We start from the raw sequence: 21,780 nt of genomic DNA on the forward strand, positions 1-21,780 counted from the left end.
AAGCTTTTTCTATTTTAGATTAAACCATCTGAATGAAGTGGTGCAATAGGGAGGGGAGAGGGTTAGGGCTCCCGGGGGGATTTTAGGGTTAGGCTAGGGGGAGGAAGGGTTAGGCACCCTCTTGGGGGGATTTAGGGTTAGGCACCCCCTTGGGGGACTTAAGTTTAAGTGGCTGGGAAGGGGGGATTAGGGTTAGGCACGTGGGGGGGGGGGAAGGTTAAGGTTAGGCACCCCTAAGGGAGGGTTAGGAGGTAGAATAGGTTAGTGAATACTTACCTGGGGATGATCGGGATTTTCAAGCTTGTCGGGCTGCCGCTGTCGGGATTTGAACCGCAGACCAGAGGTCTGGCTCTAAATCATACCGACACCATAGAAATAAACCTTTAATCTGAAACTTTTTCCATGTGTTATCTATTTTAAAAATGTTGACCTTTGTTTTCAGTTTCTCCAACTTTTACCTACAATCTTAATTTGTAATTATATTTCACATTTATTGTTTGTTCTTTATTCACAGCAAAAATAGAACCTGCCAAATCACTGGTAAGATTTTACACACAAGTATTCCTAGATTACTTCTGAGTAGCATCTGGTTTGTTAACTCCTGATACATCTTCTCCCTGATTTTAGGAATCAACACATTGCTTCATGGACCTATTGAAGCTCCAGTGCACGAAGCAGCGGTATCAGAGTATTTTGTTTTACATTCTAACCTATGCAGTTATATTATTCTACTCCCACAGTAAACACTTAGGGCTAAATGTGATGGGGTGAGCGTTTAGAAAATGTGAAAGTTTAGCAGTAAGCTCTCTTTAACCTCTGCCATTGTAATAGAGTCCGAGAACATGCAAACTCTCATATTTTTGGATTAAAAAAAACTTACTATTTTAAACTCTCATCCAGATTTTCCCTTTTTGAAAATAATACTTGGCCATTGTGAGAGCTTACTGCTAAACTCACACGTTTCATCCTATTACATTTGGCCCTTTGACTAGATATGGTTTAAAACCGTTTGGATTTGTGTATATTTCCATGTCTTCCATATGATCTATTTCACTGTGGGTGGGGACTGGTCCACATAGTTTCCCCCCAATAGTTTTTAATAGCAATAACTTGGACTATGAGGCCTATGTATTAATAATCGCGGTACTGCTGCGATTATTAACGGTCCAACTGAGCAGGGATATTTTCATTAAAAATTCAAATATTCCCGTATGTATTACCGGGAACTCACAGGGACAGTGGTTGCGGTAACTGCTGTTTATATCCCCGGCATTTCGGAGAAGCTGACACTGCGCATGCGCAGAGTGTCAGCCTCTGGGACAGGACAGGGGCTGTGAGATCGAAAGATCTCTCTCCTGCCCCTGGAGACCCCATAGACTAGCAGCAGTTTACACCATCTGAAGATGGTGCAAACTACTGATGCTAAACACTGAAAAGCTTTGCTTTTTGGAGCTTAGTATGTAGGGGTCCCCATTGATGATGATGGGTACTGCGATCTGCAGTGCTAATTACCACTTTGCAGGAGATTTCTGTGAAATCCTGTGCATTGTGCTATTAGTACATAGGATCGATACATAAAATTATGCAGAAACTGCAGTTTCTGCATAATTTTATGTAAGAAATGGCTTGATACCTAGGCCCCTAAATTCAATAGTTAGATGTTTGATACAGTGTAAACATCAATTATTGCTAATCTGCCAGCAGTGATGATTTCCAGTAAAAGGGCTGTCTGTAATGGGTTCTTTTTGAGCATCTAATATGTTCTAATGTATCACTGTACTCCAATTAGGAATGTTAGCAGGTACGGCGGTATTCATTACTGGACAATTTTTTGTGACTAATCTGTCCATTTGTGTTAATTTTAGATTTATTAGGTTTTTATATTCTACTGTGCATTTAAAAAAAAAAAAAAAACATTAAGCTAGTTTTCTAACTTTTTTACATTTTCTTGTTGCGTAGTGGATTGCCACAGACTGCACTAAAGACAGGACGATTTTCTTATCCTCTGATGATATGGATATGACTGCAAGTAACACTGTTGCCATTGATCGGCTTGTTGAGGCAAAACCAAAGAACACGGATACTGGTTTATTTTTGTCGAGTTTAAAATCTCAAAAAACTGAGGCATCAACTAGCAACATAAATTTACCATTTTCAATGAGTGGTCAAAAGAATGCAGGTTTCCAGCTGCTGACTGATTCCTCCTGTACAACAAAAATAAAGTTTGAGGACTTCTTGGCGACCTTGGCAAATGACAAAGCAAAAACTGTAAAATCAAACACAAATATCTGGACCGACGATAACAAGGAGAACATTTTTCCTTATGTGCCTAAAGAAAATATATCTAACAAGAAGAGTGTGCCTCCATTTTTTCATGCTCTGGAGAATACAGGAGATGTCACATATGTGTTCAGAGAGCAAGAGAATGGTCTGGAGCTAACAAAATGCCACACAACCAACATTACTAATTTCACTCCAATATTCAACAGAGACTTCCCAAATAATAATCCAGGCAGTACCTGTACTAACAGTGCTAGCAGGGACACTGAGAAGCAAAGCTTACATCACTTAAAATTATCTGGCAACACTAGTAAATGTCACACAACTTTTTCTAATGATCAAACAGTGTTGATGAAGGATGACATGGACTTAACATGTAGTCATACAACTCACATAGATCAAGTATTATGGCAACCTCATCCTACATGTGATGACCAGGTCTTCCCCAATGAAAAGACCATCATTTTTAGTGATGAGAATGAAATGGAACTTACCAAAAATGTGGTTTTGTTGAGTAGTGTAAATGCAGGGGAAAAGAGCCTAGTCTGTATGGAGCAAACTACAGTGTTTCCGGATCAGGAAATGGACATTACCACTAGTTATACAGTAGCTATAGATGGTTTAACAGTGGATCATATGAGAAACCAAACATCTACCTATTCTTCCTCAAACAAAGTTCCAGCAACGTGTGAAATACCCACAAGTGAGAGTTATGGTTCTGGTGCCGAAAACCCTCAAGGCAGAGTATGTGATATCGGAAGGGAGACCTCTAAGCAGCAAGAGCTGTCTGGTAAGCCTGCTACTCCTTTGTGTCTATCCACTGCAAAGTCCGCCTCTGACCTTGATCAGAACAAAGGTTTTGTGGACATTCCAAAACGCAACCCTGTAAGTCACACATGCTACCCACGGCCACAAGCTCAACAGTGCGCCGGACAGATCAGAGGGGCTGGCTGAAGTGAGACTCAAGCAGTTGTAGAATAGGGGGGATAGACTCCCGGGTGCCGACTCCAGGTGCACTGCTTTCTCCCCCTGGTTGCTTCCTTCTCTGCTCCTGCACAGTGCCACACCTAAGTGCCCTCCGTAGATCCTGACAGCAGAGGCACACTGCGCTGGATGGCAGGTACAGGCTGGACCTCTTTTCAGTGTTTTGGGTGAGAGCGGCTGTAGCCACCGGGGTGGGGGGGACCGGCATTTGCATACTGGGGGAAGTGAGGCAGTGTGCTGCAGCGGAGGTCCCTTCAGCTCTAACACACTCAGAAATAAGGGGGAGCAGAGGAAGACGAGGGAAATGGGGCTGCTAACTGTTTATTATAATAATAATTAACACTCAGTTACTCACTTTACATTCACAAGCTGAATTTCCTGCCTAGTTGCCTGCCTCCAGTCCTCCCCTGCCTATCAGCACTCCTCCGTGCCTGTCTTCCTGCCCCATCCAGTCCTCTCCCGCCTACCAGCACACCTCACCTGACTCCAGTCCTCTCCAGCCTACCTGCCTGCTCACCTCGCCTGCCTCCAGTCCTCCCCTGCCTATCAGCATGCCTCCGTGCCTGTCTTCCTGCCCTATCCAGTCCTTTCCTGCCTACCAGCACACTTCCTCACCTGACTCCAGCCTGCTCACCTTACCTGCCTCCAGTTCACTCACATCTACCCACTTGCTGCCTCCACCTGCTTTTAGGCTTCGCCCACCTCCAGTCCTTTCCCACCTACTAGCATGCCTCCTCACCCACTTCCAGTCCTCACCCACTTACTCACCTGCCTCCAGTCCTTGCCCGCCTCTCTACCTGTAACTTTCATTACTTCTGGACAAGTGCCATCTACAGCTGCTGCTGTCAGTGGACCGCATAAACATACATCCCCTACCTGCCTTTATTTTATTTATGGTGAGCCCTGACAGCCGGAGAGCAATTGGTAGATTTGAGCTCCTGTTTTTGCAGATATGGCCTATGACCAGTTTAGCAAAACTCTTTGAGAGGGGCAGGTAGCAATAGCATCCTCTGGGTGCCATGGCTTCACGCTATGCCTCTGGGTGTCTATCCGAGACTGCATAGATAAAAATCTTCATTGCTACACAGGTGTCCGCATACATTTAGTCTCCTTGCACATTAAACAGCCCTTCTAGTCGTTTTTTTTTTTTTTTTTTAAGTGCAACTTTTTCTTTTTAAAATGCGCCTTATTCGTAAAGTGATGTGAATGGGACACACAAGCAGCTAATGCTGATTATAGGCATGCTGCATAGCATTTTATTCTGTTTGCGGCTGTATCTGCATGCAAAATGCTAAGTTAGTGTCACAGCCAGAGTAGCTCCCTGCCCTCAGCCGTGGGCGACACAACAGTCAAGGAGCAGCCACAGTTTAGACCAGCTAGTCTTGATCGGTCCTGGGTGCAGCACTGTGCTTCCTTTTGGGTTCAGCGCCTTCGAGCAGGCCCTGCCCCCTTTTCCCTCCTTAAACCGGCTCTGGCACCGGCACAATGGAGGATGTTATGTGACAGCCTCAGCCAATAAGAGTCTGCTTATTGGCTATTGCTGTCTAAGTGACAGACAGCCGCTGCTTTAGTTCAGCACAGCTGAGCTAGACAATAAGAATCACCCTGATTCTAATTGGCTGCCGAGGGACATCCTGACCGTAGATGAACATGGTAGGCCACCGATGATATCAGCGCAGCAGTCAATAACAATCACACTGATTTTTTTTTTTTTTTTTTTTTTTTTTTATATTAGACGCAGCTGCTGGATGGGCCTATGGGATCCACTGATCGAGTGTCTGCTCTAGCAACGTCTGCTGTAGGGAGTGGCTTTTATTTTGTAACCTACTCATAAAAAAAGTATCTGTCCTGATACCCATGTGTCTCATATTCCATTATAAGAAAAAATAATCTTTCTACTTCAGGGTCCATAGGGGGGTCCACAGGGTTGACCTTGGGGTATAGCTGGATCTGGATCCACGGGCACCACGCAGTTAACGCTTTCACTGCTCCCAGGATGCACTTGGGTCCGTTCTCCTCTATACCCCGCCCCCGAGCCACAGGCACCTCCGTTTTAGTTGGTGCCCGGCCAGAGTCTGGTCACCCTGTCGCAGTGGGGCTGTTTTTAGCAGCCCCATAGCTTTATTTTTTGAAGATAGATTTTTTATTTTATTTTTTACTCTTCAGAGCGGCAGCATCAGACTGTCCAGCTGGACGTCCACGCTGCCGCTCCAACAACCACGCTGGCGGTGCGACGCCAGTACTGATCTGGGGATCGCAGCGGGACCCAGGAGTCAGTACTGGCGTGGCTCCAGGACCTCCCACTGACTGACTGCTGCCGGGCTCACGGGGTTTAAGTTAAGCCGCATGCAGCGCTATCAGCGCTGCTCGCGGGGATTAATGCAGTCTCTAGCCGCCGGTCTCTGGGGACAGACTGGCGGCGCTAGTAGCGGCGGCGGGCTCCCCCTCTTCAGGCATACCCCGCGTGTCCGCTGGACCACCAGGGAATAATAGCTGGAGGGGAACCAGCGTCCCTGGGGTTAATTACTAGCCAGGGGAGGCAGCCTTCCCTGGTTTAGCGGCTCCTCAGCTCAGCGCGCCTTCTCTCACGTGTGCTGGCGTCGCTGAGCTGTTCCTCATGCGGCCACTCCTCCTCAGAGCTCTCCGGCGGCTATCTTCTAGGCTGTAACGCAGACTCCCAGGCGGTGCGTGGACGGGTCCCCCTGTATCCTCTGCAAAGGTACAGTGTATGCAGTGCTATAGCCCTCCCAGACACTGAATCTGGGAGGTTGATTGTAGCGGAAGGTGGGGTGAGTCAAATCCTTACTGCATTGTATGACTTTTGCTAGTGCTGCTGTCTGTGACTGACTTATTTTTAACTTGCTGTCAGCTTGTACCTATCCCTTTCCCTTCCCATACGGCCCGACAGGTGTGTGGGGGAAGGGCTTTTTTCTGTGGACCTCGCTTGTATAAATCAAGTATTTGCGAGGTCGGTCACATACAGTTGTGTGCTGCACAGTTCCATATTGTGGGCTGTTTGTGTTGCATGCTGTGAGTGCGGGGGTGTTTTTCACCGTAATTCCTCTGGTGATACGTATTCATTGAGTATTTACTGTATCATGTCTGATGAGGAGACTGAGCACTCCGGGGCTCCTGTGTTGTTTTCCTGCAGACGCTTGTCTGCTGGAGTTGATAGGGGGGATCTATCTCAGGATGGTCTGTGCGGGCGGTGCCAGCTGGTGCCTGGCCCCTCTATTCCCCCTCTATCGCAGGATCCTCCTTGGGCGATGTTTTCCCAGGTGCTGGCGTCTATTGCGGACCGTTTAGCGGTGCCGGCTGCAGTGCCTGTTAGGGCGTTGCCCCAGCCTAACATCCCCCATTCCCCGGGTATTCCGCTTTTATTGCAGTCTCCCCCCGGGTCTCAAACTGTGGTTCCTTATGCGGGGTTGCCTTTGTATGTTCAGTCCTCCCCTGTGACTCAGCAGTCGGTGGTGCCTTTTCAGGGTTATCCTCAAGCGGCTCCTCCACCTTGGGTGGATGAACTCCAGCTCTGTGCAGTGTCTGGCGGCCTCATCCTCTGTTTTTCAGTCTGTTGCAGAGTGATTTGCCCCCTAAGGCGCTCAAGCGTCACGTTGTGAGTTCTCTAACAGCGCAGCTGTCGGTCTCGGATGTGTCTTCGGATGATGAAGTTCATGAGGACACAGTCTCAATCTCCTGGGCCATGGCGTGTGAATCAAAGTCCTCCATTAATGTGCTGGCATTGGTTAGGGCGGTGCGCGCTATCCTTCATATAGAGGATGATGCACCAGCCGGAAGTCTAAGGACCCTAACTTTAAAGAGGCTAAGGTTACGTCGAGTGTCTTTCCCTTGTCTGACCAGTTGACGGATCATATGGCGGGGGCCTGGCAGTTGCCCAGTAAGAGATTCCCGCCACAAAAGAGGTTGGAATCTAATTATCCTTTTCCTGAAGCGCATTGCAGGAAGTGGGAAACTCCCCCGGCGGTGGATTCTCATGTCACCCGCTTGATTAAGAGCGCTACGCTCCCATTGCCGTCTATCTCCTCTTTGAAGGATCCCACAGACAGGAAGGTCGAGATCTGTTTGAAATCAATTTACTCCCTTTCGGGGGCGGTGGCGCGCCCGTCCATGGCCATCTCCTGGGTGGCTAAGGCCATTGAGAGCTGTGCTAACGCTTTGGAGGATACTTTTCCAGAGGATGCTCCGGAGATCCAAAGAGCGTGAATTGGACAAATGAGGGATGCCGCTTCCTATGTCAGGGAAGCTTCGTTGAATGCTAGTCTGCTGACCTCTAGGGTTTCGGCTGCAGCTGTGTCTGCTCGTCGGTCCTTGTGGCTGAGGTCTTGGCGAGCAGATGCGGACTCTAAAAAGGGTCTGGAGGCATTGCCTTTTAATGGTGAGTTACTGTTTGGTCCGGACTTGGATTTAGCCAAGGTATCCACTATTTTGTCCAAGTCGGCCTTCCTTCCTTCGGGTTCAGCGCCGGCTAAGGTGAGGAGCTCTGCCTTTCGGGTTCAGGGTAAGGCCAAGGGTCAGTCCTTCCCGAGACATTCGGCAACCAAATCCGCACCCAAGCCCAAGAAGCAGCCATGGAGTGCTCGGCGCCCTTCTTCCAAGCAGGAGGATAAACCTGCTGCCTGATGGGACGGGCCTCCCTCTGGGATGCCGACTTCTCCAATTCGCCCAGTGCTGGCACACTACCACCACGGATGCCTGGGTTCGACAAGTAGTCTCTCAGGGGTACGCCCTGTCTTTTCGGCTCAGGCAGCCCCAGCAGTTCTTCTCTGGACAAGACCAAAGCTTCTCAGATTCAGGTGGCTATAGACTGCTACAAGCAGGGGTCATTGTTCCCGTTCCGCAGTCTCAACGAGGGAAGGGGTACTATTCTACTGTTTCTGGTACAGAAGCCAAATGGTTCTCATCGCCCTATCCTGAATATGAAGTCTCTGAACAAATTTCTCAGGGTTCCCAAATTCAGGATGGAAACGTTGCGTTCCATCATTCTGGCGATGGAGCCAGGAGATTACATGGTTTCCCTGGACATCCAGGATGCCTATCTCCATGTGCCCATAGCACCGGCACATCAGCGATATCTGAGATTTGCTATCCTGCAAAGTCATTACCAGTTTCGGGCGTTGCCTTTCCACGGCTCCGAGGGTGTTCACCAAAGTGATGGCAGTTATGGCTGCCCACCTTCGGGACCAGGGTATACGGCTGCTACCGTACCTGGACGATCTTCTGCTGCTGGCAAGCTCCCCGGAGGTACTTCTTCGGCATCTGCACCTGATCATTGCTTGTCTTCAAGCACATGGGTGGTTAATAAATTGGACGAAGTCATCCCTGATCCCATCACAAAGGATGGTCCATCTGGGAGCCCTTCTGGATTCTTGTCAAAGTATTTTCTTGACTCCGGAAAAGGTGTCCTCCCTACAACTGAGGATACACAGTTGTCCGAGCAGTCGCAGGGTGTCGGTTTATTCGGCAATGAGAGTCCTAGGGTCCATGGTGTCGGCATTCGACATGGTGGAATTTGCCCAGTTCCATTCCAGGCACCTGCAGGGGCAGATTCTATCGGAGTGGAACGGGTTACCTCACCGGATCCGATCCCAGATGCTGGTTTTGTCCCCGGAAGTGCGCCGGTCTCTGGCGTGGTGGCTTCTGTCAGCTCATCTCATCGAGGGTCGCCCCTTTTGGATCCTGGACTGGGTTCTGCTTACGACAGATGCCAGTCTCCGGGGTTGGGGAGCTGTGACCGGCTTGTTGTCTCTTCAGGGCCGTTGGTCGGCGGAGAAAGCAGTCCTTTCCATAAACGTTCTGGAGCTGCGGGCCGTGTACAAAGCTCTGCTGTCCTCAGGCACCGCTCTTCACGGAAGGGCGGTTCAGGTGCAATCCGACAACGCCACCACAGTGGCGTACATCAATCACCAGGGAGGAACTCGCAGTCAAGCGGTGATGTTGGCGGTGTCTCAGATCCTGGCTTGGGCGGAGTGCCATCTTCCAGCAGTTTCCATCCCGGGAGTCCTCAATTGGGAGGCAGATTTCCTCAGCCGTCACGACGTGCATCCCGGGGAATGGTCGCTCCACCCTGAGGTGTTTCAACTTCTCGTGGACGGATGGGGACTGCCGGAGTTGGACCTAATGGCCTCCCGTGACAACTACAAGTTGCCCGTGTATGGCTCAAGGACAAGGGACGCAGACGCAAGTCTGGTGGACGCGCTGTCGGTGAAGTGGACATTTCACCTAGCGTACCTCCTTTCCTCCGATCTCCCTGCTTCCTCGGGTACTAAGAAAGATCAAGCAGGACGGGGGCACGTTTCTGCTGGTGGCTCCAGTGTGGCCCAGACGTCCTTGGTACTCCGATCTCAGGAGCTTGTCCATCGACGTACCGTTCCTTCTACCTCAGCGTCGGGACCTGCTGTCTAAGGGGCCCTGCCTTTACCCGAATCTGGGTCGGCTGTCTTTGACGGCGTGGCTCTTGAGACAGCCGTCTTAAGGTCCAGGTTTTTTTTTTAACTCTGTCGTCAGTACCATGCTGAGGGCGCGTAAGCCTGCCTCTGCACGGGTTTACCACAGGGTGTGGCACACTTACTTTTAGTGGTGTGAGTCCAGAAACTTTGATCCTCAGGTGTTCAGGGTTTCTAGGATTTTGTCATTTCTACAGTCAGGTCTTGACCTGGGCTTACGTCTTGCTTCCCTGAAGGTTCATGTATCGGCTCTGTCTGTATGGTTCCAACGTCTGATCGCTACATTGCCTGACGTTCACACCTTTTTCCAAGGTGTTCTTAGAATTCAACCTCCCTTTGTGCCTCCAGTGGCTCCATGGGACTTGGCGGTGGTTTTTCTGGTCCTGCAGGGACCTCCCTTTTGAGCCTCTTGAGTCAGTTTTCAGTGTTAACCACTTGAGATCAACGGTGTTTCTCCTGGCAATTGCTTCGGCCAGGAGGGTATCCGAGTTGGGGGCACTTTCCTGTAGTTCCCCCTTCCTAATTTTTCACCAGGACAGGGCAGTGCTTCGTACTCGTCCTGAGTTTTTGCCTAAAGTAGTCTCTAAGTTCCACATCAATCAGGAACTTGTGGTACCAGCTTTTCAATCTTCTGATCTTACAGCTGGTGAGGCTTCGCTGGACGTTGTCCGTGCTCTGAGTTTATATTGATCGGACGGCTTCTGTAAGAAAGTCCGATTCCTTGTTTTGTCCTCTTTGGTTTTCATAAGAGGGGTTGGCCTGCCAACAAACAAACGTTGGCCCGTTGGCTTTGTTCTGTTATTAGGGAGGCTTATATACAGGAACGTTTACCTGTTCCAGCCTCTGTTAAGGCTCGGTCCGTGGGTCCTTCTTGGGCTGCTAGACGTGGTGCCTCCGCTGTTCAGCTGTGCAAGGCAGCCACTTGGTCTTCAATTCAGACATTTTTGAGGTTTTATGCATTTGACACCTTTGCCTCTCAGGATGCATCCTTCGGGCGCAGGATTCTCCTTTCTGCTCAGGAGCGTCCCCGCCCTTAGTTGAACTGCTTTGGGACATCCCCAAGGTCAACCCTGTGGACCCCCTATGGACCCTGAAGTAGAAAACAAGAGAGATGGTAAGAACTTACCGTTATCTATGTTTCTACGAAGTCCATAGGGCGCCCGCCCTGACGCACCTGGCTTCAAAAGGGCTGTGTTGCTGGTCACCGGTTTTCCGTCTCCCTTTCTGTGAGTATGGTTTCTTGTGTTCCAGTCTTCCTTCTCTCTGTTTAGTCTCCTCCTCCATCCTTGGCTGCTTACCAACTGAGGTGCCTGAGGCTCGGGGGCGGGGTATAGAGGAGGACTGACCCAAGTGCATCCTGGGAGCAGTGAAAGCTTTAACTGCGAGGTGCCCGTGGATCCAGATCCAGCTATACCCCAAGGTCAACCCTGTGGACCCTATGGACTTCGTAGAAACAGATAACAAAGTTAACTTCTTACCATATCTCTTGTTTTACATTCAGCACTGTGTGCACTTTTCTTCCCTAATTAAAAAAAAAAAAAAAAAATACATAGGCAAGAAATAAAGCACAATATCACAATATAAAATTGTATAGTAAGAAATCGTCAACTGAACAGTATAAACCAGGGCTGGCCAATACTTTGATCGCAATCTACCAATAGATCGTGACCAGCTTGCTGCAGCAACTGGGAATGCTGTTCTCTGAAGTGATCAGAGACTAAAGAAGCCTCTGATTGTTTCAGAGACCAGCCTTCCCAGTGATGCAATGCGCGGGTGACATCACCCACAATATGAAGAGCCTGCTGGATCTAGTTAGATCCACTCAGCGGCAGGGAGTGCGGAACAGTGTGGAGAGGCAAGTACTGCACAGGGGAGGGGGCCTTACTGGGGGCACGCATAAGGGGTGCTACTGGAGACACTGCATAATGGGCACAACTACAGGAGGCATTGCATAAGGGGCACAACTACTGGGGGAACAGCATAATGGGCATTGTATAAAGAGCTCTAATACAGGGGGTTTTGTATAAGGGGCTCTTATCCAGGGGGTGGGAACAACTACTGGGGGAACTGCATAAGAGGCACTACTACCGGGGGCATTGCATAAGGGGCACTACTGTGGGCATTGTGTATAAGGGGCACTACTGTGTGTCGTAACATGAATAAGATTATGCTGCTGTGTGGAGTAATATGAATTAGGGATACTATGATTTCGTCAGGACAGACCCCACTTGCTGCGAGGTCACTCCCGCTTTTCTGCATGGCACAGACCCCTTTTTTGGGCTTGGTAGATCACAAAAGGTTTTTAGTTTTAAAAGTAGATCAAGTCCAAATGTTTGGCCACCCCTGGTATAAACAGCATAGAATTGCAGAGCCAGCTACCATGGTTGGCAGATGTGAGTGCAGTACAATAAATAATGTAACTGGTATTTTCTCAGACCAGCAGTGTGTTGTATACAGGGCTAAGCACATGCTGAGAACAGTGAGCTTAAACGCTGGGCCCCATATAAGTGTCTTTTAGGACTGGGTTTTACTTAAAGCCCAGATATAAGGATTTTACGTTTTTAAATATAATTATCCATTAATCAGACTATAAAGTAATTCTGCTTGTTTTGTTCAAGGTTAATTGTATTAAGTCTGCAAAGGATTTGAATTTGGAGAGGTGGCTACATTTGAGATGTTTCTATTTAAATTAAAATTGTCAGTCGAGATTATTTGCCTACAAACCCCTTGATGCAGAAATACATTTACAGATATTCTCATAATTTTTCTTCACATGTTACACAATTCAGCCCCTTACATTGTCCCATAACTTTTCTGCTTTCAATATTGCAAACCTTTTGTACAATCTTGACATGCCTCTTTGTTTCTGATGGTGTATTTTGTGGAAGAGACCCATCAAGATGATTTAATATATGGTATAGTGGTGAATGGGGAGACTATATAAATAAAGTGTAACAAACCGTGAACATGTCACTTAATGGCATGGTGATGTTTTTGTTTTCTAGATCATTGTGTAATGCACAGGATTTGTGTAATATTGTTGCTCAGTGCTTAAGTTTAATATCTGATCGTTTCTACTATATTACATCAGGACTGCTTTACTGTTATGGTTTGTGTGATGTCACTCCCATTGCATTACCATCTTTTTCTTTAGTTCTGTGCATGCAAGGTGCGACCTATTGCGGACAACTTGTTCAACAATGCATTGACACCCTTATGTAATAGTTTGTAGTATACTTTTTATAGGTTTAAACAGTAAATATGTATATTTCATAGTGTTACTTTTGTTTACTTTATCAGATCCTGCCACAAGTGATGCATGCAATAATAAGTAAGTATGATAAGCCAAATATTTTGTTTTTAATGCGTGGTCATTCATGGCTTCTGGGATAACTATTGGAAAGCCAAAGGATCTATAGGATGCCACCAAGGACTCATGACTTCATGCGAATTTTTATTTATTTTTTCCTTAATTTTTTTTAATAGTGTAAAAAAATAAATAAAAATTGTAATTTATTTGTAATTTGAGGTGGAAATATTTTAGCCCTACAATGCAAATAGCTGCACATTTTGATGAAAAGTAAATAAATAACCAGATGCCTGTGGCAGGCATAATTCTATACCACAGTGGTTCTTAAACTCTGCCCTCAGGACCCCACACAGGTCACGTTTTGCAGGTCACCGAGCAGGTGCACAGGTGTGTTTATTACCCACTGACACATTTTTAAAAAAATCCACAGATGGAGCTAATTATTTCTCTGGTGATTCTGTGAGGAGACCTGGAAAATGTGCACTGTTTGGGGTCCTGAGGACCGAGTTTGAGAACCTGTGATAAACCATATTGGTAATATCACTTGCATTCTAGCCTTTGTATAGGCTCTTTTACATGCACAAATTATCATTTTGATATGCACTTGTGATCTTTCAATATCAATGTGTTGAAGGTGTGATTAGACCTAGTACAACACCGCTATAAATGAAAACAAATACTGACTGAGCATCTGTAGATTATTACACTGTATATCTCAGTTAAGCCCTGATTGCCTCTGAGCAATGGGAAGTAGCAATATAAGGTTTTGTCTGATTTAAGGATTAGTGTCCTTAAGAAATCCCAGGTCAAACTTGCAGTATCATATTAAGGTATGGTGGTTTCATCTGCCACATGTCACAGCGGGATGTAGTGAATTTACCGATGTCCAGGATGTCGGCCGTCGAAAGCCCAACTCTAGATTACAGCTAGGTGCTGAAATACCAATGCCTGTCTTTAGCCAGACGCTGAAATCCCGACAGCTGGCATCTCGAACGAATGTAAGCGGGGACAGGTTAGTGTTAGCCGCGGGGTGGGGTGGAGTTAGGATAAGGCACCCCTGGGGAGAAATTATGGTTAGGCACCCAACCGGGAGGGTTAGGTTTAGGGTGCGGGCAGGGGGGAAAGGTTAGGCACCACTAAGGGAGGGTTAGGGTAGGGTGAGGAGAGGGTTAATTTACGTACGAGCCCCTGTCGGGATGTTGAACCTTTGGGATATGAACAGCAGCTACTCAGCCGCCGGTATTTCATGCCACAGCATCTTTGCATAAAACTGCTGTTCTAGTTTGGCTGGTTACACATCTTAATGAGTACAATGAAAAAATGGTCTCAAATGGAATCTGTATGTTTTATGTGTTTGTAGAGCAGTAAATGTAGACTTGGGCCCGTATTCAATTAGAAGCGAAAAGCCGATAACCGCGAAAAAGTATCGCCAATTGTGACATTTCGTCAGACGGAAACCTGTCTCCGTATTCAATTGCAAACTCTTTTTGCATACGCGAAAACGCAATGTAATAGGCGAAAAAGATTTGCCTATGAATAGGTGTCGAAAAAAAGTGCAAAATCGCTATTTTGGGTGCAAAGGTGGAAAAACAACTCAGCACCCTTGGGACAGCCCCCCAAAGGATAACCATCAAAAAATGACTTAGAAAAAGGAGGCGAAGAAGCTCAAAGTGGGGGTACGAACTTAAACTAGCGAAATAGACTTTTAGGGGGTCTGCAAGTATGGGTGAGGTGTTTTTTGGATTGCAAGTGCCTTTTTTACACTTTAGCGACTTTAAACCATGCTTGCACCCATTTTCAAGTACCCCACGTTTGACAGGACTACGTATTTTTCCCCAAAAATACTGCATAATGCTATTCTTCACCACTAGTGCAAAGACACTAAAATAAATTGACACATCTTAAGTACCTCAAATAGCTTTATTAGGGCTATTCGGGGGCATGTACATTGATCCCCAATGTTAGTGCATCTTTTAGGGGGTGTCAGGCTGATTTCCCCAATTCTGACAGTACTTTTCGCCTGGTTTGCATCCACCGGGTTGCGTTTTCACGTGCTTTGGAATTTAATACGGCGAACGCGATAAGTTTCCACAGCTCAAATACGCAATGCCGGAGAAAAGTCCGGCAGGCGAAAAAGTATCGCGTGTGCGAAACCAATTGAATACGGGCCTTGATCTTGATAACTGACCTCTTTCCTCTCTTCAATGATCACAGTAGAAATAAACCCTAATCTAAATCTCTTTCCATGTGTTATCTGTTTAAAAATGTTGTTGACTTTTCTGTTTCTCCAACTTTTACCGACAATCATAATTTAGAATTTAATTTAGTTTAGAATTATTAATTTAGAATTATTCTTTATTCACAGCAAAAATAATACCTGCCAAATCACTGGTAAGTAAGTATATTTCATACACAAGTATTCCTAGATAACTGAGTAGCATCTTGTTTGTTAACTCTTGATACATTTTCTCACTGATTTTAGGAATAAACACATTGCTTCATAGACCTGTTCAAGTTCCAGTGCACCAAGTAGAGGTATGAGAGATTTTATATTCTAACCTGTGCAGTTATAATATTCCACTGCCACAAAATACTATGGGGGGGAATTCAATTCAGCGCGATGACTAATAGCTGCGGGAGGGAGCTACCACAGCTATTCAATTCAACGCGCTGTGTGCCTTGTCGGGAAGCTGGTAAGTCAGATAATGCCGGTTCTCGTGACTTAACCAAGGTATTAAGGCGCGGTAACCTGCATTCTCCAACTAAAGTGCCGGGCACGCGGCTGTTAGCGCTGCCCTAAGCCGGCAAAAAGCTGCGCTCCTGGCACTTTTATCTGATTTCTCCTCGCATCCCCAGGGCGTGCGAGAAGAAATCCTTTAGCCGCCCAAACAGCGCGGATTATTGAATTTATGCCGGAGCTCCCTCCCGCGGCTATTGTACATCACATTGAATTTAATTCCCCCCGCCCCCCCTATGTTTTTAAACTGTGTACTTGTATATTTCAATGCTTTCCGACTTTGGGCCGGATATAATTGGCCACGAAATTGGGCGATTCTATCGGTGGCAATAAAATCGGCCGATTTTGCTGCCGAAATCGGACGCTGTTCGAATGCGCGCTCCCCTTTTCGTAAAAAAAAAAGCTAAAACGGTAACTGCGATAAAAAAAAAGGCGAAAGTCAGGACATGCATGAAATTGCGTCTGTACCCCAAAAAATTACTTGCATCGGAAATTAATTTAGAAGTTTATTATTGGCCTTAATAAAATAATTTTGGGTACTTAAATTGCGTCGGTTGGTGGTAATTTGCATATATTAAAAAATTATATAAAGATTTTTTTTTTTTCCCAGAAAATTACTGTTCCACGTAACGCTACAATGGATGCGAGTATATTTTCGTATCATGAAATTGTACTTTTAAGATGCTGCTACCACATGCAATGTTATAAACACTTGACGCATCCATATAGCCCCCGAAATACCAGACCCAATACGTTAAACCCATTTTCACCCAAAAAATTTTTCACCAAATTACGCAATTTACGAAAAACTTTCAGGGTCATTTTATCATTAGGATGGGGTGTCCAAAGGGTTCTGAAAGAAAGCCCCACATTTTTAGGCAAAAATAGGGATTTTGTATTTTTTTTTTTTTTTTTCACACCTGGTCTGAGCTGGTGATCTTTTTTTTGCCTGTTTCTCACTATTCGATTATTGTGGGTACAATAATGTACTGCGAAAACGGCACTTATCATACGTAATTGAATCCGGCCATTGATCTATTTCACTTTTTTCCATTTTTCTCAATCACTTAACTCAGTCCAAGTTATTTCAATTAAAAACCTAATGACATGTTTGATACAGTGTAAACATCAATGAATGCTTTCTTCTTCAGGGTCCCATAGGCTCAACAGGGAGACCTTGGGGTGTAGGTGATGGGCACCACGCAGTTAAAGCTTTCAGCTCCCAGGATGCACTGGGTCCACTTTCCCTGTACCCCGCCCCAGAGGTACCTCCGTTTCGTTGGTGCCCTGCCAGAGCCGAGTCATCATTTCGCAGGGAAGGCTGTTTAGGCAGCTCCTAAAGCTTATTTCTTTTTATGATCATCTTTATTTTATCTTTACAACTAGAGCGCGCAGCAACAGACTGCCCGTGGGACGTCTGCTTGCCGCTCAGTCACCCCACCTTTGCTGCGACTCCAGTACTGATTTGGGGATATCTTAGGACCCGGACATCGGGACAGGTAAGGCGGGTAGCCGCTCGCGGTGATCCGCGCATTTATGCAGTCCGATGCCTTCGGGGACAGACCGGAGGCGCTGGCAGTGGCGGCGCCCCCCCCATACACCGCGTCTCCACTAGGCCACCAGGGACTTCAAGATCGGCAGCGGGAGCCAGCATCCCGGGGGTTAATAGCCGGCCAGGGGAGGCAGCCTTCCCTGTTGTGGCGCTGCTCCTCCCCTCAGCTCAGCGCACCTTTCAAGCCTGTAGTCTGGCGTCCGTGAGCTGCTTCCTCTGAGGTCTCCAGGTGGCCATATTCATACTGTGGTGCAGCAGCAGATCTTTGGATGACAGTTGGTCCAGTCCCCCTGCGTACCTCACCTATTGGGTCAGTGTACACAGCGCTATAGCCTTCTTAGACACTTAATCTGGGCAGTTGAATGTAGTGCCATTTGCAGTAGATTATATGTAATATATATATTCTGCATTGTATGTGACTTATGCTAGCGCTGGCTGTCTGTGCTTTATTCTCACACCTGTCAGTATATAGCTATCCATTTTCTTTACAATCTGCCCTAATACAGGTGTACCTAGGGTGGTTCTGAGACCTCACATGTATATACTTGTCAATATTTGTGAGGTTTGTCACATACTGTTACGTGCTGCACGTTGCCATATTTTAGATGGAACTGTGTGTTGCATACGCTGATAGTGGGTCCCTGCAGCTAATCTTAGCGTCAGTCAGGACCAGTATAGTGCTGCTTGATATTTCCACGATGATTGTTATTCAGATATGTCTGACCAGGAAATGGAGCACGATACTGCACCCATTTTTTGCTATCCTGCAAGTCATGTGCTGCAGGTGTGAGTACGGAGGATATGACTCTGGAAGGGTTATGTATTTGGTGCCATCAGGGGCCGGGCCCCTTAAAGCACCCCCTTGGGCGGTGTGTTCCTCAAGACCCTGGCCTCCATTGCGGATCGCCTGGCGGCCCCCATAGTTGTATCCCGCTTGGGGTTACCTTAACATGCTACCCTTCCCTCTCAGGGTATCTCGAAGTTCTTGCACTTTACCCCTGTGACACAGACTGTCACTCCATAGCAGGGTTTTTCACAGTACATGCAATTCTCTCAGGTACCACAACGGTCTGTCATTTCCCTTGCAGGGATTACCACAGGGGCCACCCTGGGTGGATGTCGTTTTCTAAGAAACACAAGAAGGCTTAATATACACCCTGTGGTGTCTCCTATGTATGGCTGTCTAACACAGTTCGTCAGCCAAGGGTGATCCGGATAATGTAGCGGACTCCTATTCCTCTCTCACGATGGGCAGCTTAAATCAAGTATTATCCCTGCTTGGGTGCTGGTGGTCAGGTCCATCCTAGCTGTAGAAGATGTCAAACCTGCACCTAAATCGTATCACCCTCAGTTTAAGCATTAGTGTCTTTGGCTGTTTTCCCGACTCTCTCTGACCAGCGGGTGGATCACATGGCGGGGGTCTGGCAATCCTCATAAATGAGGTATCACAAAAGCGTTGGGCCTCATGTTGCCCATTCCCTGAGCGTAATTAAGTTATAGGAATCGCCTCCTGGTGTGGTTTCTCATGTTACTCATCTGATTAAGAGCGCTACTATGCCTCCCATACCTGCTCTGACAGATTCTATGGATACGTAGGTGGTAGCTTTGCCTGAAATCAATATACTCTTTCAGGGACTGTTGCCCATCCAACCATGGCTATCGCAGGGGTGACTAATGCAATTGAGTGTTGGGCTGATGCATTTGTAGACCTTTTTCCCTCACATACTTCTGGGGATCAGATGCATTTTGCTGCTCACATTCAAAATTGTTTCATATGTTGGAGTAACAACATTGGTTGCCAGTTTCCTAACCTTTAGGGTTTCGGCTGTGACTCTATCCGCCGCCATACCCTATGGCTGCGCTCATGGAAGGCAGAGGTGGACTCCAAGATAGGTCTTAAAATGGATTACCCTTTATTGGGGAGATCTTGTTTGGTCCTGACCTTGAAAAGATTGTAGCAACGTTTGCAGTATCACAACTGGCAAATTTCCACCTTCAACTACTTCCACTACTAGACCTCGGACTAATTCTGTTAAGTATTTTTGTCCTCAGGGAAAGCCTAAAGACCAGTCTCTTCCTAGGCTATCTGCCTCCACAAGGGCCGCCATACCCTGAACCAAGCAGACTTGGACCTCCCAGATGTTCTGCGTCTAAACCTGAGTATAAACCATTAGCCTGATGGGACGGGTCTTCATCTGGGGGATCCTAGAGTGAGATGCCGACTTTCAGTTCACCCAGTGCTGGTGTTACTCCACCCCGAATGCTTTTGTAAGGGATGGGGCCTCACATGGGTACGCCCTCTCCTTGCTCAGACGGCCTCTCCACCTGTTTTGTTACGCAGGCAGTTCTGCAGACTCGAACAAGGCCTTACAAATAAAGAATGCTATACAGCCCTTGCTGTAAGCAGGGGTAGTTATGCCAGCCCCGATATCTCAGCGAGAGACAGGTTACCATTCGACTGTCTTTCTTGTTCAGAGGCCGCATGGTCCTTATTGGCTTATCCTCAATTTCAAACCCCTGAGCCAATTACTAAAGTTGCCTTGGTTCGGGAGGGAACCCCTACGCTCCATCATCCGAGCTATGGAACCTGGGGACTTTATGGTGTTGCTGGATATTCAGGATGTGTACCTATAGAGCCCTCTCATCAGCGTTATCTCAAGTTTGCTGTGCCACAAACACTTCCAATTTTCAGGTTCTGCCCTGTGGACTGTCCACAGCCCCACTGGGGTTTTCCAGATTTAGGGTTTTCATGACAACCCACCTACCTGCACAGGATATCCGACTGCTCCTGTATCTGGACGGCCTCCTGCTCTTAGCAGGATCACCAGGGTATTTAAAAGATATTTTCAGTTAACCATTGCTTTCCTTCAAAAGCACAAAGGGTTAATAAACGGGGAAAAAATCCTTCCTGAATCCCTCACAGGTTGAGTTTCCTCCTAAGAGACCTGCTGGATTCTCAGAATCAGAGTCCTTCTGATGTCTGACAAGATCTCCATTCTTCCACTACGAGTGCGCAGATGTCTCCACTGTCGACGAGTGTCCTTACACTCAGTAATGCGGGTTCTGGTATCCATGGTGTCTACTTTAGGACTGGTGGAATATGCTCAGTTCCATTCCAGGCTTTTGCAAAGACTGATCCTCTCCAGGTGGAACGGGTTTCTCCATCGGATCAATGTTCAGACGATTAGGTTCTCTCCGGAGGTGCATCTGTCTCTTTCTTGGTGGCTATGGCCATCTCATCTAACCAAGGGTCGTACCTTTTTGGATCCCGGACTGGGTGCACCTTACAACGGACGCCAGTCTTCGGGGCTGGGGCACAGTGACCGGTCCGCACTCCTTTTAAGGATTGTTGGACATCGGTCGAGTCTACTCTGCCAATCAACATTTTGGAACTTTGAGCTGTCTTCGGGCCATCACTCTGGCCTAATGCATACTTCACAGTAAATCGGTAAAGGTTCAGTCCGACAATGTCACAACAGTAGCTTACATCTAGGAGACACTAGAAGTTGAGCAGCAATGACAGAAGTGTCACACATTCTGACATGGACCAAGGGTCACCTCCAAGCCAGCTCTGCAGTGTTCTTTCCAGGAGTTCTCCTTTGGAAAGCGGGCTTCCTCAGCAGTCACGACGTGCATTCCGGACACTGGTCTTTTCACCATGAGTGGTTTCAACTCCTAGTAAGAAGATGGGCCTCCCAGAAGAGGTCCTCATGGCCTCCTGCCTCTATCACACGCTGTCGGTGTTAGTGTCCAGAACTAGAGATACCAGAGCAACCTTTCGGTGTCAGCGAAGTGGACCTTCCAATTTGTGTACCTGTTTTCTCCTGTCTCCCTTCTTCCTCGAGTTCTACGGAAGTTCAATCGAGACGGAGGTACGCTCCTACTGGCGTCTCAAGATTGACCCAGTCGTGACTGGTATTTAGATTTTCGGAGTCTCTCCATCGATACTCTGTTCCTGCTGCCTCAATGTCCGGACCTGTTGTCTGTGTCCTTGTTTTTCCCTGGACCTGGATTGTTTGTCTTTGACTGTCACTACTGCGGTCCTAGGGATTCTCAAGCTCTGTCATCATAGGGATGTTTAGAGCGTGTTAGCCGGTTTTTGTGGCATACTTAATTCTTATGGTATTGTATCTGTAGCTACGATCCTCGGGTGTTTAGAATTTCCAGAAGTTCTGGCATTTCTTCCAGCTGGATTGGGCATAGCCGTCCGCCTCTCCTCCCTGAAAGTGCGGGTCTCTGCACTGGTTCGGATGTAGAATTGCTGTACTCCCGGGTATCCAGACCCTCCTTCAGGGTGTCTTCTGGATTCTACCTCCCTTTATCCCCTAGGGGCTCCTTGGGATTTGGCGGTGGTTCTTCGTGTCCTCCTGGGGCCTCCATTTGTACCACTAGTTTTATGGCCCTTCCATGGTTTATAGCTTAGGCTCTTTCTTATGGCATTTGCATCTGACAGGAG

The 21,780-nt window shown here is 47.2% G+C and overlaps 1 protein-coding gene across 1 annotated transcript in view; it reads left to right on the forward strand.

Annotated features, from left to right (window-relative positions):
* LOC148442423 (outer kinetochore KNL1 complex subunit KNL1-like) overlaps nt 1-21,780 on the forward strand; it is a 119,106-nt gene that overhangs the window by 14,670 nt on the left and 82,656 nt on the right. The window contains 6 exon segments of the mRNA XM_088463960.1: nt 515-540; nt 628-680; nt 1,960-3,070; nt 13,026-13,056; nt 15,401-15,426; nt 15,518-15,570. Of these exon segments, the coding sequence (XP_088320086.1) occupies nt 515-540; nt 628-680; nt 1,960-3,070; nt 13,026-13,056; nt 15,401-15,426; nt 15,518-15,570 (1,300 nt within the window).

Source organism: Taudactylus pleione, unplaced genomic scaffold, assembly GCF_031769625.1.
Source record: "Taudactylus pleione unplaced genomic scaffold, aTauple2 ptg001529l, whole genome shotgun sequence".
NCBI lineage: Eukaryota > Metazoa > Chordata > Amphibia > Anura > Myobatrachidae > Taudactylus > Taudactylus pleione.